This window comes from Chinchilla lanigera, unplaced genomic scaffold (assembly GCF_000276665.1).
Source record: "Chinchilla lanigera isolate Chin_1 unplaced genomic scaffold, ChiLan1.0 scaffold00034, whole genome shotgun sequence".
Lineage (NCBI taxonomy): Eukaryota > Metazoa > Chordata > Mammalia > Rodentia > Chinchillidae > Chinchilla > Chinchilla lanigera.
This window is the reverse complement of record NW_004955435.1, coordinates 2,289,615-2,314,005: the sequence shown is the minus strand read 5'-3', so window position 1 is coordinate 2,314,005 and position 24,391 is coordinate 2,289,615. Positions and strand designations below refer to the sequence as shown.

The 24,391-nt window shown below is 40.8% G+C and overlaps 1 protein-coding gene across 1 annotated transcript in view; it reads left to right on the top strand.

Annotated features, from left to right (window-relative positions):
* Positions 1 to 24,391, top strand: part of Dpyd (dihydropyrimidine dehydrogenase) — a gene marked incomplete at its 5' end in the record, with an annotated part of 793,723 nt that overhangs the window by 486,902 nt on the left and 282,430 nt on the right. Inside the window, one exon of the mRNA XM_005389092.1 lies at positions 19,064 to 19,132. Within this exon, the coding sequence (XP_005389149.1) occupies positions 19,064 to 19,132 (69 nt within the window). The remainder of the gene's footprint in view (positions 1 to 19,063; positions 19,133 to 24,391) is intronic.

Here is a 24,391-nt window from a genome sequence, read left to right as displayed (position 1 = left end):
CTCTTTGTAAAGGATTCTCTAAAAACATGTGTTTTTTAGATGTTTGGTAAAAAAAGTTGTTTAATATCAAATTTTGACAAAATAAGAACTGAAAAAAATCAATGAAAGTTTAAGCACCAATATAATTGTGTTGCTCCTGCTAAGTTAATTGTTTCCTCCATCTTTTTTATAGTAAGGCTAGTGTTACTGAATAGTTTCCATCCCTACTAATCAGGAGTACAGCTAATTCATGTAAGGTACCTTACATCACAAAGTGAAGCATATGAGAAATTGTCCTCTCACCAACAAAAGGGTATGGAGTTGTTGAGCAGATAAGACAAGCACATAAAAATAATAACAAAATTAACTATTTCACACAAGCCATGCCCATACAAGCAGTAATGCTACGGAAATAACACACACACACACACACACACACACACACACAGAGGTTAATGTACTATGTAACAATCACTATCATGTGAAGGTGTGATAAGAGGGATGTTAAGAAAGAAAACTTCATCATTAATAAGGAAGGGATAATGCCATTTTCCTAAAAGTATTAAATACATACAATGCACAAAGTACAGTACTTTTTATACCTAAAAATGAATTATTATGTCATCAAGAAAGGAGATTGTGGCAGAAGTCACCTTGATTAATTATAACAAAACAAAAGAAACTATAACACTTGATTAAATTGAAAGAGTCTTTCTCCTATGAGTATCCTAGAGGACTGTATGCTTTATTTTGGTTTGATTTAGTTTGGTTGTTTTTACCAGAAGGAAGGCTTTGCTTGGGTTCTTTTTTATTGTTTTTCGGCCTCATAGCTTCAGGAAGGGTAGTTGCATGTGCAATAAAAACAGCCATATGTTCGGGTTTATATGTAGATGTGCCGCTAAAGCCTCAGGAGCTCACAGGTGGGGCTCGCAGGAAGTAACAGAATCCCGGGGCATGGTAATCACCGGGATCAGAGTTCATGACTAAGTGTGATTTGGGAGGCGGACCCCGGTCAGAGGCGGCAAGTCAGTGTGGGCGTAGCCTGGCGGGGCTTGTAGTCCTTCCCCGCTCCTTCTGTGCCAGACCAACTTTCCCGAGCTGCCCCACCGGGCACCTCTGCCGTGCCCCTGGGCCTTGGCGTGGCCTCTAGCACCTTAGCCAGAGTAACACTCTCCTCCTTTCAGTTGTAGGTGCTGGCTGTTGGGTTTCAGCAAGGTGGAAGGTGACTAAAACTGCAGTGCTCCTGGCAGACAAAGTTTTAATTTGAAAAGTGGATTTTAGCTCTCAAGTAAGGAAAATTGAAGCTTAGAAGATACAGGCTGCACTTACAATATTTGCTACTCAGAAATTTTATAGCTGTAGCTAATTTAGTAAATAATATAACTTCTGCCATAAATGCATAAGAAAGTAGTAAGAAATGGAGTACACCAGAGTCATTCTACAAGAGAAGAGTAAATACGATAAAGGAAAGTCTAGTTTTAGCATGTGAGGATCTTGCAACAAGAGTGAAAAGGCCAAGTGAATTTTTTATTTTTTTATTTTATTTTATTTTAGTTCTTTTACAGTACCGGGAATCGAACTCACGACCTTGTGCCTGCCAGGCAGGCGCTTTACCGCTGAGCTAAATCCCCAGCCTCCAAGTGAATTTTTTAATATGTGTCTTTTGATGCACATCTGACCCAACGCCGTGAAACCACAGTGAGGCCTAAACTGTATACGTCCTTTAATGTCAGAAATGTAGCCAGTACTTTGCTTTCAGTGAAAATTTTTCTGAGATATCTCTAAAACTACGAGGTAGGGTAACATTCCTTAATGTATTTCACCCATATCTTATTTTCTAATAATGGGATTTTGATACAGTGACTCATTTAACACAAACTGTTTATACTGTCATCCAAGGATGGTAACCAACTGACAAATAGAATAAGTGTAATAAATTATGATTTGAAAAAAATATTATTAGTCAGACTGGGCAAAAATTTAAGTTTAAATTTATATACTAACATATTCCCTTTCAAACTTATAAACTTTAATATGGATTTTGTGGTTTGTCTGTGTTGAAGTTTTGTTTTGTTTCATTTCTTTTTCCTGCATAACTTGAACTCTAGCTGACTATTCAACACTGTGATTTCTGAAGCATTTGGTGGAGGAGAAAGTATTCATGTAAAGATATGTATATAATCTATACATGATTTGTGTATGTATATATTATTCACATATAACATGGGGTGAATATTTTGCGGATTTAGCTATTGAAGTTGGTCTCTCTGGAGTGGCTGACCAGTAACTACTTAGAAATAACAGCTCAAGTCACTAAATATAAAGAAAAGATGAGAGAAAATCATTTAGCCTGATTTAGAGGCATAACTAAAAGAATCGTCAGGAGGAAGAGAAATCTCTTGACAGTAACTACTCGCTCTATTGTTAATTCTTCCTAAATAGCAAAAACCCCTTCACTTTCAAAGCAATGAAGGAAACATTTGGTGCCATGCTGTAGTGACAGTTCTTTCAGGGACAGGGTGGACTGAACGACACACGAGGTCGACTGTAATTGTATCTCTTTTCTTCCTCTCTGCCCCTCATTGAACACTTGTCTCACGGAAGAACAGCATGGTGCCTGAAGAAGCTTCCACTCAGCCTTTACAACCTGCTTTCATTCTTTTATTTGGTAAAAAGTGTGAGAGGTTTTTGTTTTGCTTTTATGCTTTCTGTTCCCAATACAAGGCCGGGATTATTTGCCCTTTGTTCTTGGTCGTGGACAGATGTAGCACATGGTAAACCTTTTCAGTGCATGTGAGAGTGCACTGGGGGGATTTACGAGACAGGAGGGGACGTAGGCTGCTCTGAGACTAAAATCCTCACTGCAGGCCTTTATGGTCTTTACTAGGGTGACTCGCTTAGGTATGGTGGGAGGAAGGTCATCTCTCTGTTCTTTAGTTAAATGACAGGCCAGTTGGAGGTGCTTTAAACAATTCCAAAGTTCAGAACAATAATTTCCCTTGAAAGTAAAATTATTCTAGAGAGGTTTTTGTTGTCTTGTTCTAACTGATTAATACACTCAGTGGTTCTGATTTTATAATGCTGTTACATTAAATACATAGCAGTTACCAGTTATATATTTAGAAGGCTTAGGCAGGAGGGTTCACAGGAGCTCAAAGCCAGCCTGGGCTATATAGTGATTACAAGGCCAATCTGAACTGCAAAGCCAGACTCTATAAAAAAAAAAATATATATATATATATATATATATATATGTATGTGTATATATATATATATATATATATATATACACACACACACACACATATACCAGTTAACAAAACAGGAAGCTGTTGATGGCCCTAAGATATATATTTTTCTAACTGTAAATTGTGTACACCTTTATATTATTATGTTATTATTAGTAAAGTATGCATACCTATAAATTTACTTTTAAATACATCTTCAAATTACCAAATCTTACAGAGTATAAGAAATGTATAATCTATTCTTAGAGATCTACAACTCCAGGTATACAATTACTTCATTTTGAAAAGCTATTTTTAGGCACTTTGTTTTGAAAGTTTCAAAGGTCATGTGATTATGTGTGGGGGAAATGAAAAAAGGATTACAAAACAAACCCCTGTTTGTTCCTTAAAAATACCATTGATATCAGTATTGGGCCTTCACAGGAAAGATGGACAGTATGAATAATACAAAAAAGGCGTGTGTAAGGGACAAAGATCTTTTTTTTTTTTCAAGCTTTCAGTATGTTACTGTAAAAAAGTTGTAAACTTCCAGAAAATTTTTCTGCATTTGCTTTGGATTTGAACTGGAAATGTATTGATTATAGCCAGCATTGGAAATAACTTATAATCATGTAAGAAAAAATTTAATGAAATGATTAATGAGATGAAGAGATTTAGAAATCATTTTCCCTCAGAACCCCTAATGAAGTAGATACCCTTTGCATGCGTGGTAAATATTAGTGTGTATGTAATACTTAGAAGTATATACATACACTTATAATCATGGATCGCACAGCATTTCTTGACTTTAATTAGATTGCATTGCCTCTGAGTGTCTCCTTTTAGCAGATAATGTGTATTTAACAGGGATTTCTTACACACTGTGTTTTATTTTTATAGTATGCAAATAAGGAACAAATGCCAGCACATTCATTATGCTCTATAACGTTTGTACCGGAAAGGTTCCAATCAATTGGAAAAAGGTCTTGTCATTATTTCTAGTGCAGATCACTTTGAGAAGCACATGAGAAGAAACATTTTGAACCAAAATCTGTATTGTAGTTGGATCTGTGCAGATGCTTGTAAAACGTGGGAAGTGCCTTTGGGTGATTCCCAGGTACCCACAGCATGTCAAAGGAAGGGCGTTTATCAACATCCAACGGCAAAGTGAGTGTTGGTATCGTTTATCCTTACCCTGAAGACAGAGCTCGTTAGAGTTCTGGGGTTGCTGCGTACCAAAAGCCCGTTTTTGGCAGAATTGCCGGCTCAGAGGGAGGTGGCAGCGTGGGGGTCCAAGTGTGGAAACATGCTGTGGGGCCAAGAGGTCGGACAGAGGGGAGGGAGGTGGGTGAGTCTGGGCTGTGAGGAAGGCAGAGGAAGGCGAGCAGAAGAGAGCGAGCAGGGCTGAGGAGAAGTGCATAGGGGAGAGTCGGGAGCAGCGGGGCTCCCGTGTCAGGGCTGCTTTGTAGCTCAGAAATCCCCTGCTCGGCCAATTGCACGCTTCCTAGGTGCTACGCCCATGCGGCACCCTCCTCGCTTCTCCCGGAAGCCGGTCTAAGCCTGCGAGTCTATCCTTGATGTGATCCTTATTTTCAGTAGTAGCTCTCTGTGGGATCTACAAAAAAGGGAGGTACAAAAATCCTTCGAATTTTTTTCTGAGTAAGTAGGACACATTTTTTTCAGTTTCAATTCTACTAACTCAATGTAAACATAAATATCAGTTAATAACATGATGGGTTAGGGGTTAGTAAATTTCCTAGACTTGAAGACTAAAAATAACTTTAAATTATTAAGAAGGAAAACTGACACATTAAATGAAGTTTTCTAGTAAAAAGTGATATAGAAAAGGAAATACTTGTAGAGTTTGGTGGGGGACAGTTTACAATTTTAAGACGTGTCGCTGGAACAGTGATAGTTGAGCAGACACGTAAGGAGGTGTGCGAGTGCACAATACCAGGCGTATATCTGGGGAAAACTACATGAAGTGCCCGGAAGCAGCCAGGCAGAGGCTCCCATTGGGAGGGTGTATGGCATGTTTCACAGTGAATTGCACTGAAGCCTTCCTTAAAATTTTGAGAAGTAACGGTGTAGTTGGACAAGTGTATAAGATACATCTTTGTACAAGTCCTTGACTTGTTAAAGCATTGCATTTAATGCACATTGCCCACCGCTCAACTATTCTGTTTATTTCTTCATTTAACAAATACTGTCTGAGTTCCTACTCTATGTCTGTGGCATTGGTACCTGCTGCCAGAAAATCTTAGCCCACAGTGCCAAGCTGAGGTGGAAGACATAGCCCATGTCTTTCAGCTCACCATGTAGTGCATAAGATATGCTGCTACAAAAAAAGGATTATCTAACTGAGCAGGCAGCAACCTGTAATTATAGTTAATAATGACAAAAGAGATACACCACACACAATAGCAGTATTTACATAAAATTTCATTTGGGAGTTTAAAATCTTTATAGAAGATATTTCAGTAATCTTCACAATGCCCATGTGCAATATGTATGATATTAAAAAGTGCTAGAACTATTTAATGTTGTGTATCTTTTGTGCAATCATTGTGAGAGGGTTCACTGATTTTTTTCACGACATGTAAAAGCATTTTATATTACATTTTAAAATTATGTTTATTATGATCCTTATTAATTTTGAAAAGTAGTTTAGTAAGTGAATATTTGTTATAGCTTCTCAGTAGAAAAGTTCAAATTTGCAATTGTAGCTATAGCATAGTACATTTTAATTAATTCCTTTCTATATCATTTGAACAGTTCCATCTCTGAATGAACCATATAAATACAGGCAATGTGTCATTATTTTGTTTTAAATGACAAGAAAATATCATTCATGACTTTTATGTAGGAATCCCCTCTTTATTGTGGGCACAGTGAATTGAAGTTTCATGACTTCCACTGACTTACTGCAAACTCAATAAATTGGAGCACTGGTAGAGCCACAGCTCAAATTCGGTTAAAATCATGATTAAAGTCTGAAACTTCTACAAACCGTGAGCCAAACAAAGCTTTTGCCCTTTAACTTTGGGTGCTGGGCATTTTGTCTCAGCAAGGAGAAAAATAACTAAGAAAAAGAGAAAGAGACGCATCTGGGGCAGGTAGGCAAGGACGTTGGGGTTATCACACTGGCATTTAAAGCAGCTGTGACTAGTATGCTGAGGGTTCTAGGGATGTGGTAGACAGTTTACAGGAAGGGAAGGGCGCGGTACGCAGAGAGACATACAATCTAAGCCAGCGCCAAGCACAACTGCCAGAGATAAAAAGCACTGGAGAGAAATGGAGAATGACGTTGCTGGGCTTATTAGTACACTGGACACAACTGAAAAAAGAACAGGACATTTTTGTATGCAAATAGAAACTTTGAAAATACAAAGCAAAAAGAACAATAATTCTAGGCCAGGGATATAGTAAACACTTAAGGAAAAAAATATATCAGAACTCTACAGTCTCTTCCAGAGGACGGAAACAGAGAGAATATTTTCTAACTCATTCTATGAGGCTACCGTTACCCTGATCCCAAAGCAAAGACAGTGCAAGAAAACACAAACCACTATCTCATAAACAAAGACAGAAAAACCCTAAAGAGAATATAACCAAATCAAATCTAATAGTATATAAAACTAATTATGTACCAACAACACATAGAATTTATCTCCTTTAGAAAAGAAACTAAAAGCTGCTATTAATTTCACTTTATGAAAGATCATAATGATGGAACATATACATGTAAGACTGTGTTCATAATATGTCACCAGGGAAATGCAGAGAAAGCAGCACTGAGTACCACTACTCATCGATTGCACCGGTCCAAATTTAGAGCATCAACAATGCCAAATTTTGACAAGATAGAGTGAGGGAAGTCTCATCCGTTCCCAGTGGGAATGAAAAATGAGCTCACCACTTTGGAAGATAAGTGGTGGTTTCTTAAAACTCCCAACATCATCTTAGCATATGATGCAGTAATCATATTCCTTGGTATTTACCCAAAGGAGTTAAAATCTTATAAATACTCAAAAACTTCCAAACATGTACATTTATAGCAAGTTTTTTCATAATTACCCAAACTTGGAAGGAAAAGATATCCTTCAATAAAATAAAATCTTAGTGTACATCTAGAGACCATGAGATATTTACTGTTCAGAAGGAATGAACTTTAAGCCAGGAAGAGTCTGAAGGAAATTTACATTCATATTAGTAACTAAAAGAATGCAATCTTTGTTTTAAATTTTTATTCTAAAGAAAATAGTACAAAAAAAGAACAATAGCAAAATACAAACAAAACAAAGCTAGGACATTAAAAATGATACAGGGTTTCAAGCCAAATGATAGGGATTAACAGTGGTTGTTATATTACATGTTGTTATCTGCAATGAAGTTGATGTTGACCAATTTTGCATGTTTATATCTGGTAATCTGAGCAATTTACCTGACGACACAATTTGCAATATAGCAGTCATTGATGAATTCCTACAGTCCTGTCTAGTGAAACTATGTATTGTCTCTAATGTTCTTTTAAATTACTATTTTCTTACTCCCTTGAATGAGTTGATCAATCTTCTGTTCTTGCATCTGGTAATCTGAAGAAAGCAATCTTAAAAGGCTGTACTTCTAGGTTGTAACTATATGACATTCTCGGAAACACAAAGTATGGAGACAGTAGGAAGACCGTAGTTGCCAAAGGTCTGGCAAGTATGGAAAGGTGAGAGGCAGGACTTTTAGGGAACTGGAAACGTTATGCTATAGCACTATAATGAGGATACATATTATCATACAATTATTCAACATTAAGGAAGAAACCTAATATGAACTGTAGACTTATGATCGTGTGTCAGTGCAGTTTCACTGTGTAAAAATTTTACCACTCTGGTGGAATGTGCTGCTAATGAGGAAGCTATGAAGGGCCAGAGGATAAATGGCAAATCTCTATATTTTCCTTTTAATTTTGCTGTAAATATAAAACTTTTAAAAAATAAATCCATATATATGGTAACTACTAGTACCAGGTGACTACTATTATATATAGTAAAAGTTATGGTGTGTGCATATGTGTATGCAGTAGTCCTAGTAATTTCATGTATGGGCCATTGTTTGCAGTAAGTATTCCGTTCTTCAGAGGGAGGGACTAGAAGGGTAAACAAAAACAGACTGTATAGACTTCTATAGACTTTTATTTTAAAAAGCCAGTGTGGGTAGGAGCAGAAGCCTAAACACACGCTGAGAAGGATGTATGGGCTGGGGTCAGTTTGGTGTGTTGGGGGCCAGTAAGTGACCTGGAGCCAGGCTGTCCAGGTCCGCACCGCCCTGCCTCCAGCCCTTGTGGTCAGGGGACCGCGTGCTACCTCACCGCTTGCTGATTGCTTATTTCTCCCTCTCATTTTATGATTTCCTAAGCATTACTGTGTGTCTTGCTTAGATGCTATCCATGGAACTGTACTGAAATAATCCACTCACTAAGGACACAAGAGTGATGTTAGCCTCTGAGGGTTAATGTAATAAAAACTGACATACACTGAATAAAATTCACCATTTGTAAAGCAAAGAGCTAGGTTTTGTATGAATGAATCATTAAAGAGCACAGAAAAATTATTCAAAGGAAAAATAATATAGGCAGAGTTTTCAAATTTTCTGTATATTCTTATCAGCCATGCAATTGTGAGTAGCTATTTAGTCTCTTGAACTGAGGTTTTTCCCCTTTGTAAAATGTAACTGGTAATTTCTATATTGTGTTGTTCTAAAGATCAGGTAAACTACCACGCAAAGTGTTTGACATGTGCATGTGTGACACACACTAATTCTCACTGCTGTACTTACTGAAAGTGTCACCAATTACCTTTTGCTATGTAGCCAAACCCAAAATTTAAGAATGAAACGACTATCGTTTAGTTCCCAGTTATGTGTCTTGTCAGCATGCTTCACCGGGGTAAGCTGCGTGTTCCTCTGGTCTCACTGGTCCCATTCCATCTGTAGTGAAGTTCTGGGTGGAGCAGGGCTGGCTGGCCCGGGACAGGCTCAGCTGGATGGCTCATCGGCCGTTTCCACGTGGTCTCTCGTCCTTCACCAGGCTGGGCGGACTTACTTCGTGCTTAGGCAGGAATCCGAGAGAGTGCGCAGGCCGGTCCCCGCCTCCATTGCTTGATTCAGCGCTGGCACAGCGTCACTTCCGCCACGTGCTGCCCAGTACAAGTGACAGAGTCCGTCCAGATCCAGGCAGCTGCCAGGGGCTGGCACAGGGAGGGAGCACTCTTTCTCAACCTACCACGCGAGCCCGGGGCGTGTAAAATCAGCCAGACTTCTTAATGCAACCTGAAGGGATAGGAAGTTAACATAGTGTAGCCTTGACGTAATAGAGAATACAAAGACCTGAGTTTAATCCCAGGCTCTGCCATGGATTAGCTTGACCTGGTACAGTAATTTAAATTATTTGTGCCTCATTATTCTCATAAAAGGTTCTCTAAATTCATTGTTATTGTGGGAAATAAATGAGATAATGTATGTGAAAATGTGTGTTCAAGCATAAATATGGGAACAAAGAGAACGAATTGTTATTGTTTGATATAAATTATAAGAGATTCTGAAACTCCTTACATGGTATCATCTGTCACTTCAACATTGGTAATAGTAATAAAAATATGCATTAATTTCTTCCCAAAGCTACCTATTTTCATATTATTTTCATTAAAAGGTTACTGAGTCCCAATTATATATAAGATACAATGCCAGGTATCAGATTATATATATATTATAATTACCATTACTACTATATGTATGTAGTAATGAGCCAAAAATTAAATAATGTTTTAAAAATGTGAAAAGATCAATGAAATGCAATATAAAAAATGTTTGGGCAGAGAAATGCAAAGAGCACTGAGAGGCCCCCGAAGTCGGCCTTCTTGTGCAATCAGGCGAGGAAGCGAATGGGGAAGTCCTCCTAGAGGGCAAAGTATAAATAAGGAGCGGATTTGACTGGACAGAGAGGTCTAACGTTTAAATGCTTCGATGACTGGAAGCCGTCACTGTAGCCCTGCATCTCCACTCCCTGAGGCTCAACCTTCTCCTCCCTGCAGCCGTCTCCATTTCCCACGGGTGGTCCCGTGCACTCCTCTCAGGGTCAGCCAGACTGAATTACCTGCGGTTTACGAAGCGGTAGACCTGTGTGCCTTTGCTGTTGCTACAGAGGGTTCTCCGCTTCCTTTTCTTTGTTGGTTGGTGTTTTTTTTTTTTCTAGTCCATTTCCAGTGAGCACCTGTTGGTGATTTTAGATTCATCCTTGTCACCCGTAGTCTTGTGTGGTGCATCCCTGATCCACACGGGGCGCACGATTGCCCTCTCCTTCCTGCCGTCACTGTGTCCTGACCCGCGTGCAGTTCTTGTATCAGTTTCCGTGTGCCTCCTTCATTACGCCGTACGCTACTAGAGCACGGGGCTCGTTCCTTATTCATTCAGGTCAAAAGCGTGAGCGTGCGCTCAGGAGAATGCAGAGCGCGAGTCACACTCGGGAGGCAAAGTCACTCACTGCTGTCGCAGCAGAAGTCGCACTGTGGTCTTGTGCAGCCCGGGAGAGAGCTGTGTCGTACCCTGAAGCTGGGTGTGCAGCAGAAGTGTCGCATGACGAAGCCTGTCCCTTTGGAACGGCCTGGCAGGTGTCACAGGCTGGCGTCAGAGACGGGGTGACTCCGGAGGAAGCTTCCCCAGTAATTCAGGGGAGTGAGGTGGAGCGTCGTAACTGAGGCAGGTCAGGTTGGAGAGCCAGGAACACTTCCGAGGGATATTTGGGTGGGAAGCTGAGCAGTGTGCTCAGATTTTCCTGCAGTTATGGTCGTCTAGGGATCCTTGGGAAGAATCTGATGTGAAGCAGTTCAGAAGCCTTGAGGTTATTTCCTTAAACTCTTTATGTAATTTCGATGCTCTGCCAAGTGTGAGGTTGTGGGCGAATAGCTGGATGTGGGTGATGAGAGAGAGTGGGTAACCCTGCTGGTCTGTGACTTGGGAGCGTAAAGGAATAAGCAGATTTGGGGTGAGAACAGTGAGGACAGGCACTAGGTAGTTACACGTCACGGGCCACTCCCTGATCTAGAATTGAAACATTATACGATATATATGTTAGTATTTATAACCATAAAAGGGGAAGGAAAAGCAGCAGCAGGTGTCAGTTCTGGAGTGGCCCACAGTGGCTCTTTTTTTCTTGGCTTGGTGAAAATATTTTAACTGTTTTGTAGAAACGATGTTTAACACTAAGTATGATTTTTTTCTATGTTAGAAATAGTTGCCTGGGGGCTGGGGATTTAGCTCAGTGGCAAAGCGGCTGCCTAGCAAGCACAAGGTCCTGAGTTCCATTCCTGGTACTGGAAGAAAAACAAAACAAACAAACAAAAAAAGACATAGTTGCCTGCATGACACATTTTGGGCTTCCAAATAAACCAAAAAGTGATGAAATTTAAAATCGTTTTAAAAGATAATATTTAAGTATGTCATTAAAAAAGCAATGAACGAATACAATTTCAAAAGCATAGATGTTGGGGCTGGGGATTTAGCTCAGCGGCAAAGCGCCTGCCTGGCAAGCGCAAGGTCGTGAGTTTGGTTCCCGGTACCGGAGAAAAAACCAAAAAAAAATAAAAAAATAAAAATAAAAGCATAGACCTTTAATTTGAAAGGCCCTATAGTCAATTTTCAGGAAAATTGTACCAGTATCATTTTCAAAGGCATAAAATATGTTTAAAATTTGAATGTTGGATAGTTAATTAATATTTAATGAAATATTTCCTTAGTTTAAATGTTGTCAAAAATCGCAAATCTCATGTGATTTTTCAACCTCAAAGTAATCCCAGTAGTGTTAGACATTGTTTTTTAATTGTTTGACAAAATCTAACTTTTCTCCTTGCGATTTATAATTGTTCACCTTTGTTAATTTGCAGTCTTTCCTTACGACAATATTTAAATTGTTTTGAAGTTTAAGTGTTCACTGGATTTCCAGCGTCATACGTGGCAGTTACAGAATACCCGAACAGTGTGCTTTAAGGCACAGACTTCAGTAAATGGGAAACAGACAAGACAGGCTTTTTAGAACCTTTGGAAGCTTTATGTTGTACTTCACCATAATTTCTGATTTGCGAACTTTATTGAAATTCTGTTTGAGAAGCTCCGGAATGAAATCATTTCAGTTCTCTTATAAGGAAATAGAATTATTAAAAGAAAAAAGTGAATACTGATCCTGATACTTTAAACATTGTAGAGGACGACATAGAAGCCAGTTAACACTACTTTTTTAGTGAAGCATCTATTGTTTCTAACTTTGCAGTATTTCTTAGGAAGAAGAAATATTCAAAAATTTATTCATCAATTATTATTTTAGCATATAGCATGTTTCATGTAAAGAAGATGTTTATGTAAAGAATATATATCTTTTTAAGTTTTATTATTCAGCCAAACTGAATAATCCCCACTTAAAAACATTATTCACAAAGCACAACTCAATGTAAAAATGACCTTTCGTGAAACATACCAGATTATAATTACAGATGCACTGAAAAGAACCTTGGTAAGGTGGGTCTCAAATCTAAGACACTCCATACATCCAGTATTTTGTGTTTGACAGTATAACCTCAGTTCCAGTTTTATAAGTTACCTGGTACTTTCATTTTCAGTAATCAATCTGAATTTCCTAAAATTATTATCAACACTGGAGAATACATCAGCCCTCTTGTTCTAGAAATTATACCGTAATCTAAAAAATTTGCTTTTTCACTTTCTTTGCTAACAGTTTCATACTTTCACCTCTTCCTCGTGGTTCTGAACCTCTGTTTCTAATTCCTTTGCTCTCAGTAAGAGAACTCACCTCCTACCTCACAAGGAAAATAAACACCAAGAACGATTTCACTTTTTCTACCCAATCTGTTGCCTCCCCCTACTTCCTTTCAACCCCATTATGCTTGAAACAGCATCTCTGCTCTTTCTAGATTCATCATCACCTCTTGCCTTCTCATAGTTTCTTACAGCTCATTTTACCTGCGTAAAAACACACTCAAACATAGCCCATTAAAAACAGGCCTCTCGCTGAACGTCCCACAACCCTTCATCTGTGTCCTCACTTTGCTTTTAGCTATTACAACAGACCTGGTAGCGAGATTTGTGTATCACCTGCCTCTTCACGGTCCGTTCATTCACCTCATCCCAGTCTAACTTCTGCCTTTGCTGCTTCAGTGAAAACTCTTTTGAGAAGGTTACCAGTGGCTTCTGCACTGACCTATCTGGACCTGTTCCTTTTTATACCCTCAAAAGGATTCATTGTGTTTGCTCCTTTCTTTTTAGAGCACTTCTTTCTCATGGTATAAAATTGCGTTACCTGGTCCTATCAGGTCAGTCCTTGGTCCTCTCCTCTGGGGAATTACCTGCCTAGTTGATCTTCAGTCCTGTTATATGTGGAATACTCCTTAACTTACACCTTTATGCTTAACCTCTTTACTGAAGTCTAGGCTCGTGTATCCAGTGGCACAATTCATGTCCTCTCCAGTGGGATGTTTACTGGATACCTTATATTTAATGTATTAATGGTGAACCTGTCTATACTCCCCATGTTTCTTTAACATGCTTTCTTCCAACACAGTAAACTGTCTACATCCCAAAAGTTCTAGCCAGTAATTGAGGGACCATCCTGCACTTGTCTCCACCTACAATGTCAGTTTTAGTTCAATTCCCCATTCCATTCCTGTGTGAAGTACCTTCTCATTTCTCATTTCTCAGCTGAGCCCTTTGCGGACTGTGCATCTGATATGGCTGTGTGCCCCCGGAGATTCTCTGCCATGATCTCCTCGATGGCTGCCTCCATAACAATAAAATTGATCTAGAAATGACCCTATTAATATACCGTTTTTTCTTGTGATGACTTTTTCTCTTGCTAAAATATAAGCCCCAGAGGGTAGGAACTTTTTCTGTTTTATTTATCACGCTGAGTTAGAATGGTTAGTAGCATATAGTAGGTGCTCAAGGAATATTGGTTGACTCTGGAATGAACAAAGATTTTAAGTCAATTTCTTTCTTCCCCCATATTAAATTTTTTTTATTTTAAAAAATTGTTTGAAACAGAGTCCTGCTGAATTGCTCAGGGTGGCCTTAAACTTGTCATCATCCTACCTCAGCCTTCTGAGTAACTGGGAATATAAGCATTTTCATCTGGCTGAGTCAGTGCCTTAAATTTCTTTTGTGTGTCATTCAGTGACCACCATAGTGGGGGCCTGATTTACTCATTAACTTACGCTGATTGCGTAACCAGACCGTCTTTCCAAAGGCAGAAGGTGGGAGCAGACAGTGCTCACGTATTGTGTCACACTTCGTTTTCTCACACCACCTGATTCAATCGTGCTTCAAAGTATGAGCCGTAAAAAGTAGAGCGCTGGAAATAATGGCATAAAGTAAGTGAAATACCAACACAGGGGAAGATTATTTTAAGAATATTTCATTGGATATTCATTTCTAGGAACACTGAATGATGCTTCCCAATAGAAAATATCCATCAATTCCCTTTTTATAGGGAGACATAACCGGTCTACTTTTGCTTAATTGAAACCTAGTACAGCAGAATGCTGGAAGACCGTCTACTCATCAAAGAGAGACGAAGTTACGTTCACTGTCCTTTCATTGTCAATGTCTGTTAGCCTAACTCTGAAAATTCCCTATTTGAATAAAAGTTAAACAATTTTTACTCATTTTGATTCCTCTTAAATAGAACAGCATTGTGTATTTTTACAAACCCTCCTTTGGATCTTTATAAAGACATTCAAGGGGCTGGGGATTTAGCTCAGCGGCAAAAGTGCCTGCCTGGCAAGCACAAGGTCATGAGTTCGGTTCCCGGTACCGGACAAAAACAAGCAAACAAAAAAAAAAAACAAAAAAAAAAGACATTCAACGTGCTGAGATTATCGTGTTCAAAAGAGGCATCGTTATTTGTTCCTTTACAGAACTTAACTGTAAAGCAACGCATAGGAAGTTTTTCAGATGTGGCAGTTTTTGGTTTACATGTAATAATTGCTAAGGTGATAAGCGAAAGCAATCAGAACATAACTTGGACTTTGCTAGGTAAGAAGTAGTGTGTAGCAGTTCACACGTGTTGAAGTGTTTCCGAGCCACAGGCCTCGCCTGGAAAGGTCACACCCCGAAAGGAGGTGAGTACGTGGGAGTCAGCGGTCAGTGGTCACCAGCGGCGGTGAGTGCACTTGTCTCATGTAGGGGTAAATGAGAGGAAGATCTTTTACATTTCCAGGAGAAGTTCGGTGGAGTAAGAGTGGCCAGTCACTGTGGTTACCCCAGCCTGAGGTTCTCAGCCCTCTTTGGAGGAACAGTGTCGATCCTGTCTTCAGAAGACAGGGAGAGGCGAGCAGAGTAGTGCTCTGGCTGCCTGACGCTGGACCCCATCGCTGAAGCTGCCGGTGCTGAACATAGCGCGTCTCTCCCGCTCGTGACCGACCTCTCCTCCGTGAGGTGCGGCCCCAGAGCACAGCCGCGGCCACAGGTGCTGGTGCTCTTGGTGTCCAGGACAGTCCTCCGGGTGATGTTTACTTCCTTTCTTCATCAAGCCCAACTGTAGCTCCTTGAGATTCTCAGCAACCTATAGGGCAAACGATGATTTTAACCAACTTTGGCACAATCAATAGAAATTTGAAATAAATAAAGTTTTATCAAAATTGAAATTGTCATTTAGAAAGGAGGAACAATGTTAGTCCTTAGTTGAGAGCATATATCATATCCTGCTGTCGGTGACAGTAAACGCTGTCTGCCTGGCAGTGGATTTCTCTGGTCAGCCCACGGGCCCGCTCAGTCCAGCCCTCTGGAAGGGCCTCCCTTACTGTTCTCCGGGGCCCCCTGAAAAGCATATGGCTCAGAAGACCAGCATGGGATAGCCGCAGCAATTGAGCCTCTTCATGCTGACTCAGGAATATAAATTCATGGATTGTTTTGTCCCAGTCAGAGGTGTTTTATGTGCTTTGTGTTATTTTGTGGTAATTTTGTTTTGTCTTATACAATAGAACTCTCCCAAAACTTGTCTATTGTTTATCCGTTTCACAACAGGAGAACTAGTACCTTATGGCTAAAATCTTCTGAGTTTGTGTCTTTGCTTCTGACTCTGGCCCTGAAGTTCTAGCAGTAAGTCTTAGGTTTTGTCTATTCCCAAAGTCTTCATAATTACAGACCCACCGCCTTTCTTAACTAGTTCTCTTGGTTTTCTTGTTTGTTGTTGTTGTTTGGTACCGGGAATCAAACTCAGGACCTCGCGCTTGCTAGGCAGGCGCTTGTTTTGCTGAACTATATCCCCAGCCCCCTTAACTCCTTCTTTGTTCATTCATGTGTTTGTTGTTTGTCTGCTTTTTTACTTACCCTCTGTCTTGAGACCACGGGTGACAACAAGAATCTGTTACCTCCTTTTAGGCTTCATCCCACTTTTGTCCTTTCAATGGGATACTTAATTTCTCCTCCGGCTTCTCCTTTCATGGACAGAATAGATACACCAGGTATTACAATTAAACCTGGAAGATCTAGTGTCCCCTTTGATATTCCCCTGGGTACCTTGTCCAGCTGAAAAGTGGGGCAGGTGATCCTGAGCGCTGAGATTACTTGAAAACGGCAGACAGAGCATCGTCTCGCTCGCCGAAGTTGTGCAATCACGCTGGTGATTCTCTCTGCGTAGAAATGAAGCTTGGAATATCACTTTTCATTTCCTCTTGGCTGGAAGAGAAAAGGCCATGGGACAAACATTCTTACATTTATCTCTCAAACTCTCAAAAGCTGCCACCTCACTTTAATCCTAAACTCAACCAACAGCGATTACACACTTGATCTTCCCTGCGCTATTCATCGCCCACTTTTACTTTCCTTTCTCTAAAGGTTCTGTCTCAATCTGCTGTTTCTCCTGACTTCTGTATTCCTAGTCCTTGTTCTGCCTTTCTCTAACTCATGTTCTGAGATTTTCTCAATCACTCGGAGACAGCTGTCACATCTCTAGATCCTGCTTTCTTCCTAATTGCGCCCCGCTGTTCACCAGTCCTGTGAATTTTGACTTCCGATCATTTTACTATCACCAAGAACACCACCTCAACTCTGATCAGTCTTCACTGCAAGTCATGTAATAATTTGTCAGCATTTTTCACCAGTTCTTTCATTTACCCTTTCCTAATCTGTGATATCTCTAGTTCTCTTTAATTTTCTTGAAGGAGTAAGCTGGTAACATGACTTCCTGCTGCTAAACCTTTAGCAACTTTATTCACGTAGCAATTAGGTCAGTCCTTCCCTGTGCCAAGCCCGTGATAGTTATTATAGGTAAAATGACCAGCGATACAGAGCTTCCCACTCCCATGGAGTCTGCAGTCTTCCAGGAGAGGACAAACTAACCTAACTCTTAGACTTCTCTTGCTGTTTTCCACAACTCTATCTCATGTGAACACAAGTTCTGTCTCCCAGTAATGAAAGCATTCGTCTGACCTTTATAATATATCTTCGCGATTTTTTGTATGCACACCAAAAAAAGCTGTGTGTGATAAGAACACAGTGGCTGTTAGTGGGCTCTGCCATGACAGTGCGATCTGGGGCTTGGCATAAGGTCTTGACATCTCAATCTCAGGGGCTGGGGATTTAGCTCAGTGGTACAGCACCTGCCCGGCAAGCGCAAGGTTGTGCGTTTGATTCCCGGTACCAGAAAAAAAAAAAAAATCTCAATCTCAAAATTGAATAGAAATAATAAAAAATAATCACTGACGTGTATTGAGTACCAGCTCCAGACCAAGAGAGGCAAGTGCTTAAAAGCTCAGGCTCTTGTCACTTTGCCTGTGTCTGAGTCCTGCTCTCCTTCATAGTAGAATGATCTTTACATCTCAAGAGCTAGCCATCTTCATCTGCAAAATGGGGGGTGGAAGGTTAGGGATGATTAAGTGAGGTAATGTAGTAAAAGAGTGCCTGACACATATGTAAAAGCTCTATAAGTCTTAGCTATTTTCCTTAATACTTTCCTAGATAAAGAAATGGATTTGCTAGTTAACATTACGGATTACTTACCCATACTTTTCTACCCAGCCACTAAATCCTTTCCCAGGGCCACTCGGTGAGTGGTACGGTCAAGGTTTCAACGCTGCAGAGCAGGGTTAGTAATTGCTGGTCATGTGGCCTTCATTACAGGATTACCGTAGGACTGTGATTAAATCAAAATGTTATAAAATTTAAAGAACAGTGCATTATGAAGGTGTGATCAAAGCATGGAATTATTTTTGCTTTCCCATAGTTTGAAACCATTTAGCTATACCATTAATTATGTTAATAAACATTTTATTATATCACAAAATTTAGATAACATTTTCATACAAACAAACTTACATAATTCTCGCTGACACTTTCTGCGGTTGACAAAATCAGTATTATTATCTTCATTTTAGAGATCAGAGTCCTAAGTATCAGAAAAGTTAAATAACTTGCTCAAGTGTTCAAGTGGTAAATGAAAAAGTTTCTAACATATGTCTGAAGGTCTAAATGTCACCTTGTGCTTTACTATAGTATCTTACTCTTTTTAAAAAGTAGTTTTCAACAGAAAAACACATTTTTATAATATAATTTGCCATTATATTGTGAGTGTGTGTATGTGTGTGTGTGTGTGTTTGTGTGTATATGGGTCAACTTTCACTATGACAAAATATCTGATCAAAACAACTCCTAGTAGCACTGTGTGCTGGGGACTGAGCTGTCAGCATACGAGCTTGCAGGATACATTTGAGGTCTAATTCCTACAAGTATGCAAATATTAATATATCTTTGTGCATAGCAGTATACCTACTTGAACTTGTGTTCTTTCCCTTTTCCTTTTAAAGATTGTGATCGCTAGCATCATGTGCAGTTACAACAAAAATGACTGGATGGAGCTCTCCAAAATGGCTGAGGTAATGGTTTCCTTAGTGTGTATTTATTTTATTTCTCCTTTCCTGTTTTTATTAGTTTTAAGTAAAGAGCTGCCATAAAAAATAACACAGACGAAATGAAATTGAATTGAAACTGTGACTTAGAACATTTTTATTATAATTTGTTTACCCTATGTTTTCATTAAAATGATAGAAATGTAAATTTAAAAGGAATCTATCCTATCAAACTAGTCCCTTGGATTTCACATACTACCGAAAAGTCCTTTATTCTCTGAATCCAGATACTCCGTATTTGCATATTAAGCAAACTGTATATTATGATGGATGTCATGATAAAATTTAATTCTACCTTTGAGAGTCTAACTTGATCTTACCTTGCCTTTAGGCAAGCTAGTTTGACAGTAAGAGAAGAAATTTTGAATATAAAACTCCTGAATATTTAAAATATAAAAGGTTCATTTAATACTGTTCTCATTTGAATACTGACATGCATAAAATGGTAGGACAGAATGCTTCTGAATGGAACAGTAGTCAGCAAGTTTTCCGTTATATAAATTGAATCTTGCACAAATGCAGACAACTAACCATGTGCCTCAAATTTGTATTTCAAGTAAAAAAATACATAATGAAAATTGTATACTTATGCTCGTCATGCTGTCCTGGAACCCAGTCTGCGTGCTCTTAGCTCGGGTTTCTTGAAAAGCTCTTGGCAATACAGGAGGCTGAAGCTAACCAGACTTTCAGAGTAATGGACTCCACAGTCTAAAATATGATGGAGCTCTCCGTAGTGTTAAAAATGTTAATTGTACATTTTATTTGGATATTTTAAAACTGTAAGAGGAAAAATTACTTCTGGGACCTAGGGGGGTGAAATTAAACATGATCAGTAATTGGTTTCATGATCCTCTGTGTCGGGCCCATCTTATACATGTATTTACCTAATTGACCATGAAATCTGCCACCGAGCCGGGGCCTGGTATGAGCTTTGCCAGTTTTAAGCTGACTGTGATGAATGGCTTTATCACGCTGCATGCTTCTTTGCCTTTCTGAAAGAATAAAATACTTAAAACAATTATTTTCTTCTGTAATGGACATTCATTTTTAAATAGGTGAATTTATTTACAAAATGTCAAAAGCCTTTAGTTATAGCACATAGATAACATAGCGATACTTTCCACATTCCATTTCTTGTTTAAATTGCAGTTTTATTGACATGAACTTCTAAATACACTAAAGCATAAATAAAGGAAGGAAGGGGAAAAAAGAAGGAAGGAAAAAAAGAAAAGTGTGTTCTTCTATTTAGTCAAAACAGCCTGTGAAGTTCTGCACAAGATTGCCGCCTACGTGTCGAGAAGGTCAAGCTGGACATGGTGTGAATGGTTAACAGTTCGCCACAATCCTGAGTCTGGCCTGGCCGAGGCGAGGCCCAGGAGCAACCTCCTCACACCCCGTGGAGGGCCGCCTCGGCAGCGTGATTATATCACGGCTCAAAGCTGTAGTCAAGCCAACACTGCTGTGTGGTACTGCCTCCTACACACACTGCTTGGGGAGTGAGGAGAAAAGGACGGAGGAGGTCAGACACCGCACGAGCGCATTAGCGTGCCAGTGGGTTTTAGTTCGGCACATGACTTGATGTGGTGTGTAGACTTTAAGTTCATGAAGTTCCTCTTGCTATCGTAGATTCATTTTTGACTTATACAGTAAGTTAAGGAAATATGTCATGAGGGTTTTATTACTAAATCTGAAAACAAAAAGGACATACGTATGGCAACAGAACAGTTACAGCTGTACAAGGATACTGAAAAAATAAAGACTGAGAAACTCTGTGAGAATTAAAAGTGGCACAGGAGGGGTTATTATTGTTTGCTTCACCAGAGTCTGTCCTGGTTTTTGGACTATTTCCAGTATATTTAGGATTGTGTGAGTGATTGAAAACTAAATGTAGATATAGTTTCAGAGTATATGGTTGAACTAAGTGCTGTTTGTAAAAGTCAGTATATGGCCAGTACTTCTTTTTGTAATATCCATGTGCATGAGAAAGTTCTGTTGTATCCTGGAAATGAAACTTCACGGAGTGAAACCTTCCTATGCAGTCTCTCCTTAGAATATGCACGTTCGTAACGTCTTCTAGTTCCCTCAACCTGATTGGAACTATCAGATTTTGTGAACACGATGAAGAAAAAGCAGTGCCCGGGAAACCTTCGCCCTGTGGTCAAACTTTTTATGAAGTTAGTAGCATAGTTGGACTCCGCTCGATTTTCTTGGTGTAGACATTTGAGCCTACGCTCTCCTACGTTTTGGTGACATTGTTAGCCTATTGTTTCACACAGAAAAAATTTATGAAGCACATATTATTTCTCATCTAAAACAAATGTGAATAAGAGACAGCCTGTGATGTGGACATGTTCACAGTTTAGGTGTAGTCAGAGGTGTACAAATTGAGCTGCTCCTGAAGGCTTAAAGTATTGGAACTTAAAAGATTTTGAATAGATTTTGCTAGATCAGAAATCCATTTCTTTCTTAATGTGTATTGGCCTACAAAACAGAACCTGAGTCGCAGTTCAGGGAAGGCTTCGTTGAAGCGTATAATTCCAGAGCAGTCAGTGTGACAGAAAAGAAAGACGAGAGCGGGGAGGAAAAGTGCAGAACGGTACGTTAGAGAGGCCGTAGCAACCTCACGGGTAAATGAAGCAGACCCTGCAGTCACGTGAGGCGGGCGCTACGACCGTCCTGCTGCGTAGGAGCTCGCGGGAGAGGAAGGGTAAGGAGTGCGTCTGCAGGCCGCTTGCTCTCAGGGGTCCCGCTGGGCGCCGCATGCCGCTGCCTTCCTCTGCGTGCGCTGTCTGTCGCACGCGGCCTGATTCTTCCTCTAAACCCAGAGTTGGAGGAGAAGACCAGGTACTCACTTAGGCAGGAGCCCTGGCCCTTCCGGGGCTCCCACGCAGACACAGGCAGCGGACGTGCTTGATGGCGCGCAGCCCTGATTTTAAGGGGCCTGTGAGCGCTGACGGGTGTGAGTAGGAGGGCAGCGGGCCGGGCCTCCCCTCTGAGAGGGGCCGCTGGGCGGCGGTGGAGGCAGCGCAGCTGAGGGAGCGCGTCAATCAGATGTCCTCCGCGATGAACCACTACCGTCCTAATCGAAGTTTACCTACTGTGGTTTTCACCGCTCTCCCCCTCTGCGGATCCAAAATCTTTTTATCTTTCCTACATTCAAAGCACTTGCCCGTGAGCCCTGCCTGACCTGGCTGCTGAGCCCCCTGATGTCGCCTCGCGTGCACTCTAGCTCCCACCGCTTCATATACTCTTTCAGCACGTGTGCAAACCAGGAGCTCTGCCGTTCTCTCGGACTCTCACCTACCCTCGTCCGCGGCCTGCGCTCTCCGGCTGGGGAGGGCGCACCTCTGTCTCACCGTCCACGGGGTCCTATGTACGGAGGCCAGTCTGCCATGAAGTTAATGACGCCTACCCTTCTGCGCCCTTCATTCTAGGGCCCTGTGTCTAATTTTGTGTCATAATTTTTAATTTTATAAAGGACAGTACTCTAAATTAGTCAAGCTTCAGGCTCCTTCAAATCCGGTTCTATTTCTGTGTATGTTTTTGCTCTGTAGCGCTTGATAAACTGGTGGTTCACCGTGGTGTCATTTGGCATTACTAATGGCCAGTCTGCCTTGCTTGTTCCGAATAAGCTCCCCAGGGGTAAAGAACTGTCTGGGTCACTACTTGGTCACCAGTTCCAAGCACAGGTCTTTACTCACCAACAAATATGAATATAAGTGCAGAGCTCAAAAATTGCCATGTGACAAAGAAAAAGGCGCCATTACAGAGTGAACGGAAAGAGTGCCCTGGATTTGGCCCTAACACATTTGAGGTGATTAAGCTCCAAAGCCAAAGGGTATCTGTCAGGGAGCAGAAGAGGGACTCCAAGGGCTGCCGTCGCAGGCGGGAGAGAGGAGGAAGGTCTGTGCAGGCCCAGGGGTAATTCCTCGCAGCATCCAAATGAAACACTCAGAGACCCAGGCGCTCAGCTTTTTCCCCTGCATCTGGGCTAGGAATATTTTATTTAATTAAATATGCTAATGTATAAAATGGATGTAGGCATATTACAGAGATCATAAAGCCAATTAGATCTGACTGTCCTTGGTTGGGTTAATTGTGTCAACTTGATGGGCTTGGAAGTCATCATCCAGAGGAGTACTGAGCATGCGTTTGGGGGTGTCTGTGTGCATCGTCTTACGCGCTGTGTCTGGTTCCTGGTCTTTTGCTCTCTGATGTTGTTCCTCTGCTGAGCTTCCTGTCCACCACGAGCTAATCAGCCTCCCTCAGCCGCACCCGCCTGCCAGAGTGTTCCTGCCTTGGAGCCTGCTGACCGTGTACTGGATCCTCTGAATCCCCTGCAATCATGAGCTAAATTAAACCTTTCCTCCCTTAAATCATGCAGTGTTGTGTCCCAGAAACAAGAAAGCTGATGAAGAGAGTCACTGAGAAGTGGCAGTAAGAATGGAGTCAAGGGACGTGGGCACCCAGCTGGAGATGAACGCAGTAGTTGCCTTTGCATCCAGTTGAGGCCAGGCCAGTTCCATACCCCGGGTTTATCCCAGAGGGGTTCATGAGCCCAGAGAACATTTATTCCAGTTTGAGAGAGTTAAACTATATGACATGGTGAGAAAGCCAGCATCTGGCTTCTGCGTTCCTTGAACAGAAGAAATTAAGAGATAATCCAAGAACTGTACCTCTCAGGTCCTGCCATGGAGCACTGTCTTGACTCTGTTTGGGCTCTGATGCCCTTTGCCAGCCCCCACCACCCGTGGAAGTCTGTCCTCCGCGCTGCGGTTCTGACGCACCAAGCCGCCCATAGGTAGCTGTTCTTCCCACAGCGTCCGGACTCAGACACCCACCCTGGGCCCTCGTGGGTCCGGTTCAAATGCTCAAGGCACTGCCTTGCTCTGCCCTCCCCACTGATACAGGACTGTACTGGTCAGATGACAAGGGCAAGGCGGAGAAGTGAGGGAAGGAGAGGGGCAGGGAAGGAAGGCTTTGTGTTTGGTTTGGTATATTCTGTGTGAACTTTATGGGTTTGCTACCCTAGTTCATCTGATGGCTTTTATAAAATGATTCAGGGAATTTTAGAAATCACACAACTGTCCCTATTCCAAGAATTCCTCAGGATATTTTCTTTTTCCTTTCTTTCCTTTTTTCCCCTATCTGAGGTATAGGTAATGTAAGGCACTGTGAGTTATAGAAAATCTTTTCAGACTTGGACAGGTTAAATGTTCTAGTGGG